Genomic DNA, 22,396 nt, shown 5'->3' on the forward strand with positions numbered 1-22,396 from the left:
CTGATTATAATAGTTATCCATGCTTATCTGAGGATTTTTTGTTTATTTTTGAATAAGGCTGTGAAGCTTCATATATGTTTTCATATTTTAGCACTTTGACACATGAGCAAAATGCCTTGGAAAAAAAGTCATTAGTAGCTTCTTAACAATAGTCTGTGTATCCTAGCTTACTTCTTTTTTCACTGAGGGATAAACTGCAAACTAACTAGGTGCTTACTACTGGCTTTAACAGAGCAGATAACCTCTTCCCCTGTGGTAAGTTGTCTGTGATGTTAAAGTCCATATCTTTACTGATTTAGAGAAACTGGTTCCCATAGTCAACACCACTCTACTGTGTTTGTAAAAAACTGTGTTTTTGAAAAAGTAAATGTTCTCATTTATGTTGTGAACTAATAATCTAAGACAAAAGCATTAGCATTTTACCATGTCTTCTTGTCCATAGTCACTTGGACTACCATGTGACGGTAGATATTAAGAATACGTTTACACATATCAGTGTGTTCATCCAGCAGAGCTTTAATTTCATTTGCAGGTTCAAGAAAGAATATATTTGAAGAATTTATTATAAAAACCTGTAAGTAGAAAAGAGTGTATGTTATGAGCTTGAAGCACTTTGATGTTTTCAGCAATTCAGTTGATAGCAACCAGGAAGAGAAAATCTATGATTAACAGAAAAGGCTTCATATGCACTCAGAAGTATAAATTTAAATATGTTATCTTGATGTGATGATAAAGCAACAATAAGACTGATTTTCTTTCCCACTTTTTTCTAAAAAATACATTTGTATATTTTTGCTCGCATAGACAGATGGTACAACAAACTACTCAATACAATTATTTTAACATGATGGACAAAAATGTCCCAGTAAAGTAGTCCACTGCACAGAAGCTCCACCTATAAGCCAGCAGCTGGCTAGTATAACATAAGCTAAACTAATTGAAACAGACCCGGTATACACTGAGTGCTTCAGCATGACACAGCCTGTATTATGTTCTGGGAAACTAAAGCATTCATCCCACTGTGATCAGTAAGGCTTACCGGAAGTAGGAAAGTGGTTGACTTCAGTGGACAGTGAATTAGGGCTTTCAGAATGAAAATGGTGACAACAAAGTAGGAGTTACAGGAGCTACTACTAAGTATTGTTATATTTTTATGTAAGTTTAGGAAGTATTTGAATCACAATGAGCTTTAGATTTCCAATTATTTTTCATTTGTCTTTCTTAATCCACATGCACAGGAAATCATTGGTTCTGTGGTTGTAATTTCCCTCCGCTGAGAGCTTTGGATTTTAATAATCAAATACTATTAATATGCAGCTTTACATTCACTTGCCTCAACTAATGAGCCTACTCTACTCTAAGTGCCTAGAAATAAGTCTATGCAAAAATTAAATGTGAAGAAAACTCAAGACAGAAGTCTTGGATTCTTGTTTCACAGAAAAAGTCAAATGTGGTTCCAGGTTGGGACACCTCTCAAATTCAGACATGGTACTGGGATAGAACAATGCCTTGACTCTGTTTCAGGCTAAAAAAAGATATTTGTTGGTCAAATGAATCTTTGTCTAAAAGAATCTCCCAGACCTTCTCAGATGTGTAAACCTTTGTGATACATTGCAAACAGATAAAGATACTTCACTGTTTCTTCTCTCAGAAACACTTCATATTCAAAAGTCATTGTATGCAAGGATTATGAAGCTTAAATTATTGTAACATATTTGAACTTAAAAGTGATTTCAGCTACAAAGTTTATTTCTATATATAACAGTGTACAGCACAATAGAAAAACCTATTCAGGAAATCATTCAAGCTGTGGTAAAAATAATGAGTTCTAATTAGCATGGTCACTCATGGTAAAAGTGCACACTGTGGAGTGGCAAATGCACATGTCTATTTTATTTTGTTCAGAATCAGTTTTCTTCTGGATAAAAATATTATGGAGGCTAGAGTCATATACACACACCTATAAGTATGTATGTGCACACACATATTATACATAAAATGTACACATTTTGTATGACCTTAAGAGCATTTCAAGGACCCTCAAGTTATACATGCTTGATTTTCTATATCCTCAACTTCAGTGAAGCATTTTGATGAACATTTAAAATTAACACAATTTCTACCCTGCCATATTTCCTAGAAGCAGTTAGAAAACTTCTGTTAGGGAACTTCTGCAACATTCCCATTCCTTAAGGATATCACTGAAGTAGAGAGTTGTGGTGTCTGATCAAATTTTTCACACACTCATCCAATCTGTAATTCAGATAAAGATGAGAAAATATCCCTGTACACCTTATTATTCAGATTAGCAAAACTGCAGAATCAGATGTTTTGTGTATGGTGACTAACAACTTAAAAGAAAAAAGCTTCTAAGTATTCTCATTAAACACTTAATTAGAATAATTTGAAGATGTGGCACTCAAATGAGAATTATTTTTTTTGGTGATACGATGTAGAGCAGAAGGCATGTCCTGATGCAAAATTAAAAGATTTTTTTACTGTGTTATCCAACACTTGTGTATACATTGTCCTACTTAAAGTCAATAAAGATATAGTGAACCACTGTCATTTTTCTATTTATCATCATACTTTTTAGATCTAAAATAACTTTTAGAATTCAGATATGCTTTGAAGGAGCATGAGATTCCCTTACAGGAGATTTGCATTATATTTGCATTACATACCACTCTTTATATACTGATAACAAGAGCTTTACTACTAGGATGAGAATTAGATATCAAGTTTATTTCATACCTGCAATACTGACTGCACTCCAGCTCGTACATTTTGCTCTTCAGTATCAATTTCGGACATTTTATGCAAAGTGTCTTCATAACAGCCATTTCTTGCCCAGTTTGAATTTCTAACATGACTAGGGTTCATCCCTTTTTCCTGAAAAATACTTTTTCTTAAAATCCCATAGATTTGTAGACAGGAATTTTGGTTTTATATTAACGGGAAAAGGATATAATAGATATTAAATAATAAACAATGATAAACAGATGTTTAAGATGCATCTTAAAGACACAACTATATTTTAAGATTTTTGTAGCAATTATTTTAAAGTATCTGGATGAAATAACTACCGTTTTCCTCATCCTTTTATTTCTATATAATTTTTACACAACTGATGGTTGTACAATCCATATCTTGAGAATAGTTCATAAAACTATATGAAATTTTAAATTGAACTAACCACATTAAAAATCTACAGATAATGGATCAAATTGGTAAACCATTCATGCACTGTTTAATTACCACTGCGTTTCCCCAACAGATGCTCTGACATCAAATTAAACCACATATAATATGTCGAGGAGGCCACTTCTCTGCCTACGAGCATGTCAAAACAATGCGGAAATATTAACCAACAATATTTTACCTCTTCTCTTTCTTTTGCTTTCTCTGATGAATTGTGGTCAACAACATTTTCATCACAGTCTACAGTTGTGCACTGCATTATTTCCTCAGGTTCTTTCATAAATAAAGGCTTGTCTTCTTGCTGAATCCATTCCTGATACACCTTTACCACTTTCCTCATGGCAGCTGCTTCACATATCGGCAACAGAAATGCCTGTGAGTAGAAAAAGAAACAAACAAAAAACCAGTTACAGTACTTGAAATCAAATTGGGCTCTATATTGTACAGGTTCTAAGAGATAAGGGGGGGAAAAACCACAGCCACTGTAGGATCTTAACAAATAAATTACTCCTAAACTGAAATGTTTGCTCACTTTCTTCAACTGTAAACTGAAAACATGAAAAAAATGTTTTAAGAAGAAAACCTGTCAAGAAAGTACTTTGAAAACTTCATTGCCAAAGAGAGAGATATGAGAATCCATACAGGCATATGTACTCAACACCTAGCCTGCTGAAATTAAGACCCAAACACTCGTCAACGGTATGCAAAACAAGCGAGCATAAGTTTCTATTACATTCAGAGGATTTGGAAGAGTGGAGTTAAAACAGTTCTAAATGACTAAGAAAAATTCAAGTGACACACATTACTGGTAGCCGTGTATCTTATTTTTAGCTAAGTAAGATTTTACAGAACAGTATCCTTAAAACAAATGACTCCCTAAAAAGACTTCAGAATTACCGTTTAAAAAAAACGTGTATTTGAGTCAGTGTGATGGCTGATCAGTGCCCTCTTCAGGAGGTTTTCTGTATCTGTGTGCTGGTAACAACTAGTCATAGATCAGAAACTTTTAACTTTAGTCAGGTTTTAACTAACTATAAATACATTTACCAAAGACCATGATGCCCTAATTGTATTTAAAAAAAAAATAATCAGATAAACTACACTAACACATAGCTTTATGGAGTCAATGGTGTGAATGTTGAAAAGTCATTGCCCATGTTTTTAAGGAGTACCCACTTGACACAAGCGGTATGTCCTCTCTAGAAATAAACATTTCATACCAGTATCACACTAAAAAGAATTTTGCTGTGTATTACAGAATTCAGCTGACAAGTTCAACAGTCACACACTATCACTCATTAAATCTAACAGTCTTCTGCAAGCCAATATACATGTTTTGTACCCTGGAGCCTAAAATGCACAGAACTTTTTTTCTACAGACAATCTTCCCACAATACAGTATAACTGAAACCTCCTCCTGGCTGGAATAACCTAGCCCCACCGTTTTAGAAACATTACAAACATCTGGCATATTAGAAATGAACTTACACTGAAAACATCTGGCTAAATAATGACTTAAATGAGATCTTGTAACTACATATGAAATCCAAACAATCTACATCACTCACAGAATGCCTTGTGAAAAGAATGAAGAAAACTGCTTTTCTGTCCCTTTCACTGGAGGGGGCAGCTTCTAAACAAACCATCAATAATTTAGATTCTACATTCAATGTCTGGGACTCTAAACCCTTGAGCGACTGCTGGATTCAGGTAACTCTGTTATCTCCTTCAGTAATGTGTCCAAGCTCTTCAACACATTGGATGTAGATAAGCTTCTGACATTCATCTGACCCACTCAAAAATATCCATTTCATCCAGATACACTGGAGTTTTAAAACGTTTAGTTTTCTGCTGTTTAAAGCAACTAGTGTCATGCATTTCAATTGAAACTTAGTATATGTTTCTTTACTATTATTCAGAAAAAATCTCTTCATCTTTTGATCTATAGCACAGGGTATAAAGAAAGACTACCTTGTTCTATTCTCCCACATTGAACTCAGTTATGTATTTTCACATTATAAATAAAGACTCCATATTCTGGCATATGTTCTCAGTTTAAATTTAATAGTTTCCAGTTGAGAAACACTATTTTGAGTATGCTCAGCTAACATTTCTGGTTGCAGTAAAGTCAGAAGCAGAAGCTGTTACTTTCTATAGATATCGGTCCCACTCCTTTGATGAACATCAAGGTAAGGACACTCTGTAAGAGCTCCTAAAACAGCTCTTTAACAGCTGTAGACTCCCACAGAAGGCTTATTTTAATACACTTGGGTGTGAGCTCTAACAGCTATGGGGTTGATGTACAAAAAGATCAAATGTTCCTGTCTATGGGGAACTGTAAAGTCCAAGTTAAATGTTGTTGAACTGATTATATTAAAGGAATAACATTAGAAAAATCAGGAACCAGGGCTATTCTACACAGAAAATATTTCAGGATTCTAACTTTTCAATTCTTAAACCTTAAAGGCAAGATGACTGAAAAGAATCACATTTATATAATTTTCTGCTTAGCAAACGCTCTTGAAAGAAAAACATGACATATTGATAATTTACAATAAAATAATCAAGATTCTTGCATTGTAAAGAGGGTTCTTTACCTGTCGAAAAATCTCAGTTAGAAAATTAACATTGCTTCTTTTAGAAGAAAAGACTTTCCGGACAATTTCAATATCGGTTAAATGCTCTTCATCAATACTGCAGAGGCTTGAGGAACTTGGTTCTCTCTCTGTTAGAGTACTTGTATTAGAATGAGATTGTTCTGGCTCTGCATTTCTATCCTGCTTATCAGTACTGTCATTTTTGCTGTCCTCCCTTGAAGCCATGCTAGCAGCTGCTCTCTGAAATGAAAATTCAAGAATATTCCATAGCTCATTTTTAATACAACTGAACAGTACAATTTAAGTTATACAACAGTATAATTTAAAGCAGTACAAAGAATTCAGGAAAAAAATAATCAAGGATAGATTTCACTGGATTTCAAGGCTTCTTATGTTTATTTGATTAAAAACAAAATAGCAGAATTTGAAAAAAAAAAAGCATAGGAAGTCCTTCTAAAGTGAATTCATAAGCAGAAAATTTGTTTAGAAATTCCTTTAATTCTTCATTAGTTATAATTATGAGAGGAGTGCACACTGCTGACATAACAGTTAAGACAAAAACATGAAAACAAATACTTTTTTGTACATTTGGTTTTACCTGAATATTCTTTGGCACATTTTCACCTTCCATCCCAGGAATATGAGGTCCTGTATGTGGTTTTGGCTCAAGCCAGAAAGACACCAACCATCGAATGACAATAACACGAGCCTTAATAAAAGGTTCCTTTGTGCAATATATTGCCTCATTGGTTTCAGCATCTTTCTTAACCATTACATAATGTGGCTTTGGTCTCATTTGTGGTATATCTGTATGGAAACACAACATCTTAAAAATACGTGCAGAGAGAAAGCTCTGTATAAGAAAGAAATCCTAAAACCATAACCAATACACGTAAACCTTCAGAGGTGTTGCTGTTTCATATTCACTGTTGCACAACTCACCCCAAGATGTGCCTAAATGGATGCAATAAAGAAAATTTCAAGACCACACTACAAGATGTCAAAAGGCTGTAAGTTTCTTCTGGACAAAGACAATATTGTTGGTCCAGACAGCAACTTGTTTCTGCTATGCAAAACCTTTAGTTTTTTATCTGAAAGAGATTTCTATAGCCTTACGTCCTTGCTTGCATTTTTTTTCTAAACAAGTAAACACATTTCATTGTTTTCAGGTTTTTTTAAGCTACATGCTATACTCAATATTTAACGATAAACTTCAATAAACTTACTACTACACATTTTCATTGAAAACTACAAAGGAGTTGAAGTAGTAAAAAACCTGTTAACTAGAATATGGTCTATACAAGAAAACTATTTTCATACAGAATTAAGATATTGTCAAATTTCTTAATATTAAAGAATTGTTTAGAAGTATATAGTTAAGTTACTAAGCAACAATTTATGTAATTCATACCACTTTACAGCCTTTTAAGTGTCCTGTATGTCACTTATCCTACTACCAAACCCACTGTGAAAAGCAGATGCAGTTCAGATGCAAGGGATCACCACACTTCCTAATGCATGCCTAGAAAGATCTCTATGTTGGTCTGCAGCAATCCACAATAAAGCAATATAATTAATGATAAGGGTTATCAGTTCTCTACTGATACAGATCCCAACATCTAATCATGGCTACAATGGACGAGCTTGAATTCCAAACTGTACTGTAACAGCAGCTGCAATAAACACAGCCTCTTCTGGCCCTGCAATAGGAGAAAGATGAATAGAACAGAGAGAAATCCTGTTCCAAAGCCACATCAGTTTTGCAGCTTCATCTAATGCCACACCTGCACTAGCTAATTTTGCTGGACTTTGCTGCCAGAGTGAGGGAACATGCACCTTCCTATGACTTAGCTGAAAGATCATTCTGTAGCAATAGCTTCTGTACTAGCTTGCAGGGACTGTAATGAATGATGCCCAGAGGCACACCAACTGGCAGGAACTGGGGTTATTTGGGGTCTATAACCTACAATTCCATTTTCTCCAGCCCATGTTCTAAATGATGGTTCAGAACTGTTTAGCTCTTCTGGTTTGCTACTGTGCTAGTGACAAAGATGCTGACAGCGTCATCAGTATTCCTGAACCTGCTTCAGAAAAAAGTGACAGTCCTTAATAACTCCACAGGGATGGAATTGATATGTGCGGTAAAAACATTACAAAGACTGGGGAGCTGAGGTGTGCAGGGACACACAGACAGTTTTTTCAGTTGTGCATAATACATATTTCTGTAGGGACAAATATCAACAGCTCAGTTCAACTCCAGCCATGTATCAGCCAACTCAACAATGCCAAATGTCATTTCTGGGTTTCATAACCCAGAACAGGGTGTAGAACAGTTCCGCAATACCAATCACCAACCTGAAGCAGCTACAAATCTTGCAGGTGCAAATGACATTTCTCTGGGAGGGGTGTGTTAACTCTATTTGTAGTTCTAGAAGGGCAAGTGTAAGATCTGCTCCAATACAAAAAGCAGATGAAAATTTGAGGACTGATTATGACATGCGCTGTCAGAGCACAGCCTGCTGCTGGTGTTTCAGTATCATGGTTTTCATCTGGTGAGAGCACACAAAGAAACAACCAAAAAAACCCAACAAAAAAACAAAGAGGAGGAGGCATAGAAAATGATGGTTCTATCCAGATATGGAGAGTGACAGATTGGACAGAGATGGTATTTCAGCACTGTCTCACCTCCTCTATAGCTTGAGGTACATGAGCAAGAGATACATTCCATGGTTTTACAGGCCAGAAGGCAGTCCAAAGATACTAATGGTGAGAGTCAAAGAATATGCAGAGTAGTCGTGCTGAAGAATATGAAGTTGTTCCCTGACTATATCTTCCTAATGCAAGGTCAAGAGCTGTTTTAAGGGATACCATAACCTGGCAGAAGTTATGGTGTATCATAATCCAGGAGGAACACATCCTGATAGCAGCAAAGAAATAATCAGCTACTATCTAGGTCATATATACTTTCAGACACTTGAAATGAATACAGCCTACCTGCCAGATTGCTGCAAATGTTTCCTTGTTAATGTTACAAATACACAACATCCAGCACCAGCACTGAGGATATCCAAGCTGGTATATTTCAGTGTCATTTCAACCACCACATACAAAAGTAGTGATAAACTCATCATGATGCTGCTAAGCTGAGGAATGTTTCCAGAACAGACTTTGAAGTTACATCAGCTATTTTTAATGGAAGCATTATTTTTAGAGGAAAAAAAATACATGACTCTTGCATACAATCCACCTAAGTAACAAATGCACAGAATACTTTTTAAAAAGCTTAAAAATATTTTATTTACTACAAATAAAACCCAGTACATTGTTTTCATTCTGTGGAAAGCAGCAGGTTAGTAAAAAAAGAAATTAAAAATTAATATATCTTAAACAGAAGCATGTTTAACAGCACAATAAGTGGAAAAAAAAGGAAACCAATGCCTGGTAGGCACAGTATTTAAAGAGAAAAAAAATCAGTTCTCTCTGGTATCTATTCGCATTCAGCAGGGCATGAAGGCTGCAATACTAGCAGTATTCTCAAAAGGACAAGACACCCAGTAGACATGCAGTAAACGTGTCTTTGCAGCACACTGTCTCTTTCTGCAGTTTCATGATATCCCCTCAGAACATCCTCTCTATTCACTCCCAACTGTATTAAATGCTGCAGCTGCTTCTCAAACGTGTCCTCCTTCAGTCATTTCTTCTTCTTTCACATTTCTGTCCATCTTAGAAGCAGGGTGTCAAGGCTCCAGATGAGGACACTGATGTGAAACCAAAGCAAAACAGAAGCTTAGATTGACTCAAATAGCACAAGAGGAAATATTCCATTCCCACAACTTTCCATTTTTCCTTTCTGTTTTGTTTTGGGCTTTCCCCACTCCCTGTCCTTTCCCCTCTGGGAACTTGATGTGAGCTGGTGCCAAAAAGGGCAGGAAGCTGTAGGTGGTGGAAGACGTGAACAGGGTAGAAAATGAAAAGGCTAGCAAAAACACAGTTGAAATAGCAGACACTTGTAGCTTACTTTTTAAGGCAATAAAGGGTTCAGAAGAAATGAAGAGCTGCAGAGACCTGTAAGACAACCCACTTTGTTTCCCTGTAAATGAAGGAGCCCAGCTAAATGGCTTGGAAACAGCACAGAAAAGCACATTATTATGATGAAAGAAACAAACGCCCCTGGATTCTTACTGCCATACCCATAGTTCTTACTAAACAGTTCTAAAGACTATCTTACAGAATCTAACCAGATGTTAAAAGACATTCAAAACAAAAAAAACCCCAATAATCTCATGGGCTCTTCTAAGCCTGTATTGCTCTTCTAAACCTGCAATACTCAAGCCAGAATTTGGAGGAGGCACAATACTAGCTTCTTGTAACTGGAACGCTCGGTGCTTGTTACTGTAATTAATATACTTATCTGAAAATCTGCCTTAACAGAAAGAAAGAAAAAAGAAAAAACATCTTAGTCCAACATAGTATCTCCAGTAAATCCCTGTATCAATACTTGCTTACTAAAACTACTGCTTTGATTTGTACCTCATGACTTCTCCTAAATTAAACATTACACCAGTAGCATAAGAACTGTTTTTAGTAGCAGGGTCAGTGCCCATATTTGCCTTGTTTTCTGCCTAAATGCTGACAATTTTATTCAGAACAGGCACAGGATTGTTTACAAATAGGGTAGGAAGATGCATGCCAGAGAAGAACTTCTCAGAGGAGAAAAGACTATTCTACTTACCAATGTTTCTGTTGCTTTCATTACTGTATTCTTCCCAAAATCCCTGTCATTGTTGCAGAGACCTGTGCCCATTTTTTCTTCTTGTTCCCCACTGTCCTCTTCTTTACTAAGGTCTTGGAAGTTTCTTGTAGGGTTCACAGAAAAATAGAGGACTAAAGTAACACTTCTATAGAAGACTCAATCAAGATCTTCATAGAAAATGTAGTTTCCACATTTCTTGTTCAGGGGTGTCAAGCAGCAGGTTTGCTTTCTCAGCACTGCTTACCATCCCTCTTGTAGCTATTTTATCACTGAGCCTCTTCAATATCTTCAGACAACTCCTGTTCTACTGTTGCTTATGGCTGGATTTATACTTTCTTCTCCCCTAGATGAAACGGTCCACTGTTTCTTTCCCAGGAGAATATGGTTTTGAAACATCCACCTCTGAAGAAAGCCACAATCCAAATACATGTACACGGACTAGCAGAAACTACGACCTTTTCAACAAACTTCTCTGACAGCTTGATTTTTAGAATATGAAATTGTGTCTGAAGATCACTGCTAATCCTTGTGAGAAGCTGCATCAACAGGTAAGAGCAGCAGTGATGTGTCCATATTATTCAAGTAATGAAATGGCAGCTTAAAGCCTGTGTACATGGTACTGCTTTGCAAACAAGAGTCTTGAACTCTGTTGGCTTACAAACAACATATGAATGGGTGCACACAAACCTCAGCTAGCAAAATCAAGATTTGCAAACAACATTCTAGTTTAGAATGGGCTAAAAGCCTCTGAGCAAAACTCTAGTTAGGTTTGCTTAGCAAACAACTAAAATTCCGCTCTCTACAGGGAAAGATACATTCTAGCACCATCAGCTTCAAAGACTGTTAAACCCTAGCTTCCTCTTCCTACTGCAAGCTCTTGACAAAATAGTTGACAGAAAAACATAACCCTCTCTTAACTATGAGCAAGCATCATAAGATCCAAACACTATGATTCTGTACAGATAAAACCAACATCTCCCAGAGAACAGCACACTAACTCCTTTTATCTCAGCAGCAGTAGTTTCTTTTCAGAGCACAACTTAAATCAACAACAGAGATCACACTGAAGAACTGTTTTACAAGAACATTTCTTTCATTGAAGAACAAGAATCAGGTTAATATAGCAAGATTGACTATAATGAAAGGTCAGGTGCCTCCACAAACAGAGAATTGAAAACCATGAACAGGAACGATAACAAGTCCTTTCACAATACTTTTGGAGAATGTTCTTTATGGACAACACGACTCAAGCAAAAAACTGCTTTGCTCTACTCTCTATTAGAGAAAATGTAATGATTTTATCACCTGTGTTAACACTTACCAAGTATAGGGTTATACAAGCTGGTCTCCTTACAGATGTTTGGGAAAATAGAAGGTAAGTAGTATTTCTTAAAATTTGAGAATAAAAATGAAAATCCCTTTTCCTGGTTTTCCTTGTTCTTCCACTCTAAACTCTTAACCTTAAAAAAAAAGAAGTTGAATAAAGTAAACATCTAGACAAGAAAGATGGCTGATAAAATGTCTTCTAAGTTATTTCTCTGGAACAAGATCATATGCATTTTAATAAACACTTTTAGAAAGATGAAACAGAAACTAGCTAGGAAATAATGAAACAAAGACTGTTCTCTTCCAAAACGTTGCTTCAAAGTGAACTTGAGCACATCAAATACAGAAACCAATAGAAATACATCTGCTTTATGGTCATCTTGGCAAGTCAGGGAGTAAACCCAAGTTGATTGTTTTTAATAAAACTGCTTTTATATTTCAAAATGTTTTATGAGAAAAGGACAATTACCCATGCTACTATAAACAATTTGTTTGACAATTTCTTTTAACACATTTCGACTAAAAAGTGTCCATATATTCATTATAATAGGTACTTGGATTCATTTGTGCAGTTGGCAATATGAAACAAATCAATCTGTCAACCACAAGCAGCAGAAGATACAACTTTAAAGTTGAATTACACAAATCTACTTTCACAGATCATGAGTGCTAAGCCTTTCCCATTATGAAATGTCTTCCTACTGAAAAGCATAAGTTCTTAATAATAAACCCAGCTTGCAGTTTCCATCTTTGTCCTCAAGAATCCATCTGCCTGCAGAGCTGGGTAATCTGCCAAAGTCTACCACAAAAAAAATAAAAAAACAGCCCCCCTCTTCTTTTTCTTTTTTCTCCCCTCCTCTATTCCTTACTCAAAGTCCACAGTTCTATTATGATCTATTTTCAGTGCAATGGGCTTTAGAATGCAATATACATATATATATATATGCCCAATATAATTCATTAGAATGGGTGACTAATATGTAGAAATCAGTGATACTAAGTTCTTTAGCAGAACTTAGTATCTAAGAAGCAACTATTCAGCTTGAAATTATCAGTACCTCTAAAGAGACTTCAGCAAAAGATTCTAGCATTTATATAGTAAACAAGTTCTTCTCAATGACTTATCTAAATTTAAAAAAACTACTACCAACTTATTACAGAGAAGGCAGTTGTGTTCAAGAATATCAAGGGTATTTTTATTCAAAGTGAACAGTCATCATTAAGCTCAGTCTACAAATCACAAGTATGATGAACTCTATTCAAACTGGCAGATGCTGGAAGCAACAAAATGAGGTTGCAAATTATTCCAGCACTGCAAGCTCACAGAGTGAGACAGATAAAGGGAAGCCATGAAATGTTTCAGTTTAACATAGGCCGTATTTGTGCACTGTCCATCTTCTCTAGCACAACTTGCAAAATTGTGAAGAAAAACTTACAGATGGATACCCAACTGGATTCTGCTGGACAAGTCTGACCCAGAAGGCAGTACCCTTACCTACAGCATGTCATGCAGTCAAGCAGTTTGCTGGGCATATGACAGCAGAGCAGGCTTAGAAGCAGCATGGGCTAAGTGGTCAGCAAATCAATTACATAAAATACAATAGCTAGGCCACAGTTTTAGACACGAGCTTTTGCCATGCCCTATCCTAGGCATTTCAAGCACTGGCTGAGATCATGAAAGTGTCAAAGTACGAAGGGAAGGACATACTGTGCACCTGAGTTGTGCACCGTGGACTAAATGCTAATTCAAGCCTTAATTGTCTGTGCTCAGTTCGGCTCCATAGTCTCCCCCTTAGGTAGCTCAGGATCTGCAAGATCTTATTCACACAGCAATGACACTAAGCGAGTGTAATCTCAGCAGTGCAGCTTCTTTCAAGCTGAACCTAACGCATAAGATTTGGAATACTTCAGATCTGACAAAAATGTACTGTTTCCCATTGCTTCTCTTTTGAAGAGGTTCACTTGTCCAGCTCTAGCAGTAACCCCAAATTTCTTCTATTTAGTGTACTGTATTATGCCTGAGCTTACAAGTCTCCTAAAACTAAAGTCCCAGAAGTACAATTAAGATACCAACAGGAGTCATGGCACCATCCCTACAAGATCTGGATAGTAAATATCTTGATCAGAAAAAAACCAAACACACACTGCCCCACACAAGCTCTTGCTAGAAAACCATAACCTCTGTGTCACTATTTAAACATGCTGGTGCATTTCTACTAACCAGGGCTTTCCAGTAGCTCAGTGTTTCCATTAAAGAATGGGGAGGCTCCATGGTTATCTACTGTAACAGCAGAAATTCCAGAAAGATAGCTGGAGGAAAAATATGACCCTAAGCACAGACACTGGCAGTCGTAGTCTTACAAACCATCGAGTATGACATCCTATTTCTGTTTGGTTTTGTCAGCTAGCCTGAGTATAAACCTAGGAAAAAGGCCAGCAAAAGTTTGGGACTCGTTACAAGCCTGTATCACAAAAATCCAATTCATTCAGTTAGAAGTTTCCCCTTAGTTTGAAAACCAAAGTCCCTGACCACCGTAGACCCCACATAATAAAGTGAGCCCAGCTGATCCTTCTGCTGGCTGCAGGCAACAGGGCGGGGAGGGGGAGGTGAAAATGAAAAAGGGAGCTAGAATCACCATTGCTGGAAATGGCTGACAAGTCCTGTTTTTTCTCTTCATGCCACAATCTGATACAAGACCCTGCAGTAACGGACCTATGAATCTTCACACAGAAGACAAATGAAGATTTTCTAAGGGAATTTGCTTTTTACAAAGGACACTTCAGGGTGGGGTAAGGAATGTTTAAAACATTTTTGTATACATTTGCAGCATTACTAGTAAATGTCTTTTTGCAATGGACAAACAGGTGTTAGTAGTTCCATATTTGTTTGCTTTAAAACTACAGAACATACCTGAATTACTATGTATTTCAAAAGTGCTTCTAAGAAATAGCTTGTTAAATCTTCTTGTCCTTTATCTCCTGATTGTGGAGGAACAAGTGGAGTGATTTCCTCTATAGTCACTTGAGCTATTTTTAAAAAAAAGAAAAAAGGACATCTAACATTTAGACCATTTCTTCTCATGCATAAATATCTACCAAGTTATGAAAGTAGAAATGTACTGGGGTAAGCAAAGACAATTAAAGGCAAAACAATCCAGCCATAGATTAATGAAAATTAGGAAATTTTAGCTAATAAACCACCACAGAAATAGTTTCTTACATATATAAAAATACAGCAGATAATAACTAATTTCTCCCTATGCATCTCGGGAATCTACCTGCCAAGACCAAATTTTTCCAAAAGGCGTAATACATTTCTTCTAGAATTTATGCCAACAATAGTGTAACATTTGTGTTGCACAAATGCCAAATCTTTATTTACTTCTCAGGATTTTCTTGATTTAGCAGTTCATCAGTTACATTTGTGTCATTTTACTAGCTCCATCCTTTCTTTGCCTCTACAGTGAAGCTACATCAGAGTTTATTTTTCTCTTGTTCCTGTAGTTTGGTGTTTGCATTTTACTCTGTGCTCTGCATTTCTATGCTGCCTACATCTCCTCTAGGACGGTTTCTCCTTTCCCACTATAGAAATATAACACAAGATAACTCCAAAACAGGGCTTAAATTATATATATATTATATGCAAGGCTTAAATATTTTATATATATATATATATATATAAATTAATCTGCTAAGTTTCAGTAAAGTTAATTACCAGTCAAGGAGACACTGCTTGTTTCCACAAGCAATGCTTGTGTCAGCTCTAAAACTTTGGGTGGAGATGGAAAAAAGGCAAAAGCACTTAATGCTTGGAGAAAAAAGTGGTTAGCTTCTGATTCACATTTATGTGAATGCACAGTTTGCACTTATGACCCAACCCAATTGCAATTCATTAGTAAATGAACATAAAATACTACTAACAGGAATAAATTGATTTAGAAGGCAAGAGGCTCCCCAAAGTAACCAGTAACTGATATTTAGTGCTAGAGTGAACAGTAAAAGGAAAAACTATCATAAGTATCACCTTAAGAGAAAAATCCTCACTCTGTTGATTAGAGTCAAGATAATGATCCTCATGTTTAAAAAAAAAAATATCCAGAAAGTATAAAAAGCTTATCTCAGAATGCTCAAGCCTTTCCACTGATGCAGAACTCTGACCTCAGGTTTTGCAATTTACAAGCTCCAATTCTTTTGGAAGATTCCGAGCCACAAGAATACCACAGCTTTAAATGCCTGGTCATACACAGACACAGCAGGAAGATCAACCATTTGGCTTTATGCATTGCCCTAACACACACTCATTCTCTTGAAGGCCATACCAGAAACTGTTTTGTGTAGCTTGCTCCCTAGGGTATGGCCAAAGCCAGTACAAATACTCAACACAAGCAGAATCTGCCTGTGCAAGTTGGCAGTAGATGCAGCATCTGCTTGTAATTCTTAAGAATTACATAAAACCGGTGAGTTTATTTTCACCACTATCTGTTAATCTACTATAGCCATACTTTAAAAAACAAACAAACAAAACCAAAAACACAAAACAAAAACAACCCACCCTAAAAACCAACAACAATAAGATGAAGTTACTATTGGAAGAAGATAAACTGCCAAAAAACTCATTAACAGCTCCATAATCTCCCTGGGTACATATATATGCTAGTTCTTCTTTACTTTAACTTGCCTTTTCTGTGTTGAGAATTATGTAGAGAATTGAGTAATACTACAAAATTACTTACTTTCTTGAACATTAAGTGGAGGGTTAATGAGATTATCTAGTGTTCGGGGGCCATATTCTGACTGTGGTGATGAAAACCCAGGAATCAAGCAAGAAAACATCCATAATTGTTCTTTACTACAGTTATTCTGAAGTGCTTGCAGCCACAAAAGAAAGAGGCGCACACCCTCTCGACGTATCTTAAAGGAAAAAAAATAGAACAAGTTAACTTGTCCCAGAACACACAAAAGCATTTCCATTTGTCCTGCAGGGAGAAGAAGGGGAGGGGTAGAAAAGACAAGAACAGACAGACAGCATGACCACCAGCAATCAGCAGAGCCAAGCTAGTGCATCTGCTGCCTCTGCTGAAATGTAAGAGCAATCCTGGCACCTTCACTGCTGTTTGCCTCACAGAATCTCTTTCACAGGATTTTATCTGAAAGAAGAGGAAGAAAACCAACACGTGTCTAGTCACTTGCTTGACTACAGCACTGCAAGACACCATGTCCATTTTTCAGAAAATACAAAGACAGTCATAAAATTTCTAAATGTATTCATGATTTATGACAACAGAGCGAGCTTTTTGTAGCAGAAAGACCTATTCTACCCTCTTCCACTCCTCCTTCAAGAGGGCGATGGAGTCCTAGAGCAGTCCCTGCTGGCTCTCACACTGGAGAATTTCAGCACCAGCCAAAGCCTGCACGTGGTTTACAGAGGAGTGGCATGGTTGGTTGCTGCAGTACCAAAACTACATGTTACATTTGGGTGGCTTTTGTCCCATGGTCAACCATTATTACACTACCTACCAACAGGTTTCTTTGGCATAGATAATCTTCCACTTCCAAGACAGTTTGAGTCCCAAAACCACAGCCTGAGCCCCTACAGCAGTTTCCTTGCCCCTAACAATGAATGGTTAAGGCTTACTTCTGCTTTAATGCAAAATCCTTCAAGTCATTTGAACACATTCTTAACTTGGCTACTCTATATAAACACATAACTACCGTGAGTAGTTCTACTGAGATAAAGCTGATGATTTGAAGTCATTCTTTCATGACACACAAGTCATGATGTAGTTCTCACTCCTGTGTTTTTACCATAAAAATTCACCCTTATGTTCTTATTTTTATTTAAGTATTTTAGACAAAAGTAGCATGCAACTTTTTCCAATACCTTTAATGAATTTCCAGTGTGAAGAAGCTTCTTTAAAATCAACCCTAAAAAGAAGAAAGGAAAAATAAATATTGTTTGTTTGTTCTCTCTTTATTAAGTAAGATGTCAGAGTTCTCGGTCAGACTTGATAGTAACTTTTAAACAAGTCCTTGGCAATCTCCAATTTAATCTTGGTGAACTTGATATCCTCAGGCAACTCTCTCAATGCCAGAAGGGAAAAAAAGATCACCTTTCATAGCTTCTTCATAACCCCTAACATCCTTTCCCAAGCACTTTCTGGGATGTGTACATTAAAAGTAAAAAGATTTGCAAGTCATTAGTGTGCATAATATCAACATTCCCCATTTACAAATACAGACCTCACCCCAATTTTGAAATTTATTAAGACAGAAAAAATTAGGAAAAAAATAATTACAAAGCAACTTTCTACCTGCCCTTGTTCTTTCTCAGCCACTGTTCTATTTCCAGATTCCCAGATTTAATTCTATCTAGAAGAGCATTCATCACACTGGTGGGGTTTTTTGTTTTCTTTTTTTTCCTTCCCCTAGCTTGCAAGAGTTTCAAGACCATAATCCCTGTTACGTCACTTAAAGGGTAAGGAAAGGAGTAGCACAAAATACTAATAAAAAATAAGATTAAAAAAGAAAGAAAGAATCAACTTACCAATACTATGAAATTGCCATCTCTGATGAATCCTTTCTGGAAGGAGTTGCAAAATTTTCTACAGAAAAACAGAACCCAAGGATCTATGTTGCAGATATTGCTCTCAGAAGACCAAAGAGCGCTTTGACAAAGGCCACAGATCAGAAGCTGAAGGGTTAACTTAGAAAATTTCCACACTGCTTTCCTTGGAAGCATTACTGCCCTTTCAAGATAATCCCATTCCTAAAGCTAAGAAGCCCAAAGACTGTCTGGCAAATCCTGCATTGGAGACTTCAGATGTTACTGCAGTTTATCTGGCTCCACTGCCTCTCTGCTGGATATTGCTGCTTACAGCATACAGAGTAGAATGGGATGAGTATGTCCCAGCTGCTCTGGTTCACAACAGGTTGTACTGGGTTATTCCACCTTTATAGTGGTTTAAACTAGGATGCTCAGCTGTCAGCTTGCCTCTGTGGCACAAGCAAACATTTGCTTCAGCTTCTCAGAGGGATAATGAGCTACAGCAAAACAATGAAGACAAGACCTAGGGCAATAATGGTCTAACACCTCTCCAGCTATATTGGAGAATGATCATCTTCAGATGGTAAGAAACAGAGCACAGTTAGTGACAGAGGCAGTTAAAAAAATCTATTATGTAGTACTTGGGCTTTTATGCTAGAGGCATTAACAACTTGTATATAACCTGATTTCCCAAATTAATTCCTGGCCCTGGCCCTCCAGCAGGCTGTGCAACTGCTTCCAAAGCACAAGTCATCCTTATGTCCCTTTATGCAGGAATTAGTGAACAAATGAACTAGCTCTCTTCAGATTCACTCTCCTTGTAACAGCTAATCCCAAAGTTTTAAGCACCAATGTACCTTACTAAAAAAATAATTAAAAAAATTCTTGTATTTGTATTCAACCATGTGATAAGCATTCATCAGCTATCGATTTTACATATTTTTAAAAAACACAATCCTTGTTCTTGTTTTGATAGAAGCCTCCATCAAAAAGGAAAGACAAAAACTTGACATTCTAAGCTATTTCTAAACTATAGTCTCTGCTCAGAAATATTCCAATTTCATTAAATTAGTTTCTAATTCATCTTAATTAAGTCATGATATGCTTTGGTAAGGGTATTATGAAATGCTATTTTCAAATTATAAATTTTTCTGAAAATAAAAGGGATCTATAAAAACTAATTCTGCAGTAGTGATCTATTATAAGAAAAATCAGAGATAACAATCAATCAAAAGGTCAAAAAGATCATGACTAATCAGAGATCACCTTTATAAGAATTTCAAAGTGTACAACACATTGGAAGGCGGGGGGTAAACACCACCACCAAAAAGTAATGAACTATCTGCAGACACAGAAAACATCTTTTTCCGGTTAAGACATCTTTCTGCAAACCTGCAAGTCACATTCTTTCTCTTCTCACACAAAGCACATATATTCCACTCTAAGCAAAAGGAAAAAGGAATGCAGTTAAATGTAAAGCGTATTTCCAAGCAGCTGCAGAGTAGCTGTACTGTTATTATTTAACAGGTCTTAGTTCAAAGCAAAAAACTCGTACAGAAATATTCAAGTTACCTTACCTCAAAAATAAAAAGAATAGAATCTAATTCTTCTCTCTGAGACTTGTGACCTAGATGCAATTAAAAATAAATAGAAGATACACTTTCATTATGAAAACAAAAGACAACTGAGAAAGATCCTTAGACGTGTAAAACAAAACCATTAATTTCTACAACCATAATTTTCATTCCTTCTGCAAATAAAAAGGTATATTTCATAGTTAGGGTTTACAGTTTTACATGGTTAGTTTGTATAACTTTCTATTGTGGCATCAACAGCTGGTACAGATTGTTACACAATATCTTGTTAAACAAAACAGCTAATTCTGCAGACACAAAAAGTTTAACACCTTAAGAATCCTCACTTTGCAAAAGGGCAAAAACAGTCATCAGAGAATAAATGGTCCTTGCTCACCTCCACTTCATGCACCTCTAATTGCTCTGCCTCTATTTGCAAAGTTAGTGCTTACAGGTATCTCTGAGCAGTTAATGTTGCCATTTGTGACCACAGACAGATGGCTTTAATTTATTACACCCTGCTTTATAACAAAGACTCAAGCACCAAGACAAAAAGTGTTCCGTTTGAACTACTTACCTTTTTGTTTAAGACCTAATTCAATAGTCACAAAGTTTTCAAAGAACACATAATATATATGTGAGAAATGTAGGTCGAAAAACTGTTTGAGATCAATTGATTCCGCATTCTCTGAAAAATAGAACAGAGCATTGTTTTAACTTCTTTCAAATATTCAGAGTCAACCACTGCATACCATTATCCGGTAGTAAGAACTGAAGATATTTAAAAGAAAAATAATTATTGGTAAAGAAGTTCTTTTGAAATTTTCATTCTTTTAAACTGAAGCTAAAGAAATTCAGTATGGCATGCTGTAAGTGCCTAGTGAATTTTAAAACAAGAAGCAGTGTCTTCTTGCATGTTCATTGTTTGCACGACAGTAATGCCTGCAAACCCGTCATGAACCAGGAACTCCATCAAGACCAGCACTGTACAGATGAACGTTGTTTTAATTGTTAATTTAACAGAAATAAAGTTAATGATGCTGCCCAAACTCTACAACAGTAAGACCATCGCTGTCCCCAGTGTCCCTTAGACACAACTAAGCCTACTTAAAAAAGTGGGAGAAGGATGTTGAGGACCACCTCTGCTCTGCAAACAGGTTGGGAGGAAGGAAACAGCAGCACTGGATTCCCACTGCTGCCTCCTTACTCCCTCCAAGCTCCGACATGCACTTTCCTTTCCAGTCTGGCCCAGTCCCCCTTACGCCTTTGATTGCACGGTCTCAGGAAATCAGAAGCTGGGACCTCAGGGATACCCTGAGGTGGAAACATCACTATGAGAGTAGAGGGATGTACTTTCCTGTGTACCCCAGGAAGGTTTCCAGACTCTCTTCCCACAACCCCCTAGATGGCTTTGTGCAAATCCTCAGTTAAAGAAATACATGATGATTTATCTAGATTAATTTTAGATTGATCATTTTAAACAATCAATTCTTTCAGGCCTTAGTACACACTGAACCAAAAGATACTCCCTGTCCTGTTATTTAACTACATAAGACTAGAGACACTAGGTGGGCAGAACAATAGCATGGAAGCACAGAAGGACAGGGACACAGTATTTTAAATGGCAAAACTCTCCCCTTTCAGAATACTGATGTGAAATAAATAAATAATAAAACTAAAAAAAAAAAATAAAACCCAACAGAAATAAATAAAAAACAATTAAAAAAACCATGAAGAAAGGCAAGGCAAATAAAACCTTTATATGCTTCAGCTCTATGCACTGAGGCACCACCTTTCACTGTAGATAATCTCTTTTATAACTCCCCCTCTAATTTTTCATTGGATCATAGCTTTTTAACCCTTTTTTAGAATGACATCAATCTCTATCATCTCACATGACTGGATCTACATCTGGTAAGACTATAAAGACTATTATTACCATTAACACCCAATCAATCATTTGAAAGGATGGATGTGGGAAAGAAGCAAGTCAACATCAGCCTGTCAGCCCTGGGATTGCAGCCACAAGCATGGCATATTTTCAATTCTATTTTATTATGTGGCTCTAGAGGACCGACAATTCAATTTTATCACAAGTCTTGCTATAAAAGTTTCCAATACATGTTCAGTTTTTCCAGTATCACAGCGTTCTGCCAACATCTTGCATAATCAGTGTAGTGGAGCCAGAGTGCACTTGGAGAAGACAGTGCTATATCGACAGCTAAGATCAACTCTTAAAGCAAGGCAGCTTAGCTAGCAATAAACTTAGTGGTCCAGAGTGGCAAGCATGTGCCTGACCACTTACAGGATTACCAAACCTCCCGTTTTGCAGAAACTGCTACACCACTTTAAACTCTAGCAGCTCAGCTGCTGATCTGTGAGTCTGAAATATTAAAGTAAG

General features: G+C 36.6%; 1 protein-coding gene across 15 annotated transcripts in view; it reads right to left on the minus strand.

The window, feature by feature from the left end:
* The window catches only part of RALGAPA1 (Ral GTPase activating protein catalytic subunit alpha 1), a 135,814-nt gene that overhangs the window by 102,234 nt on the left and 11,184 nt on the right, over positions 1-22,396 (minus strand). For all 15 annotated transcript variants that reach the window (XM_074868316.1, XM_074868315.1, XM_074868304.1 and 12 more), the window contains exons 2-13: positions 20,573-20,683; positions 19,999-20,048; positions 18,422-18,479; positions 17,759-17,802; positions 16,611-16,788; positions 14,789-14,904; positions 11,873-12,011; positions 6,397-6,605; positions 5,799-6,038; positions 3,383-3,574; positions 2,755-2,892; positions 424-572 (exon numbers count right to left, since the gene is read on the minus strand). In XM_074868316.1, coding sequence (XP_074724417.1) covers positions 424-572; positions 2,755-2,892; positions 3,383-3,574; positions 5,799-6,038; positions 6,397-6,605; positions 11,873-12,011; positions 14,789-14,904; positions 16,611-16,788; positions 17,759-17,802; positions 18,422-18,479; positions 19,999-20,048; positions 20,573-20,683 — 1,624 coding nt within the window. The remainder of the gene's footprint in view (positions 1-423; positions 573-2,754; positions 2,893-3,382; positions 3,575-5,798; positions 6,039-6,396; positions 6,606-11,872; positions 12,012-14,788; positions 14,905-16,610; positions 16,789-17,758; positions 17,803-18,421; positions 18,480-19,998; positions 20,049-20,572; positions 20,684-22,396) is intronic.

The sequence above is a fragment of the Strix uralensis genome, chromosome 4 (genome assembly GCF_047716275.1).
Source record: "Strix uralensis isolate ZFMK-TIS-50842 chromosome 4, bStrUra1, whole genome shotgun sequence".
Classification (NCBI taxonomy): Eukaryota; Metazoa; Chordata; class Aves; order Strigiformes; family Strigidae; genus Strix; species Strix uralensis.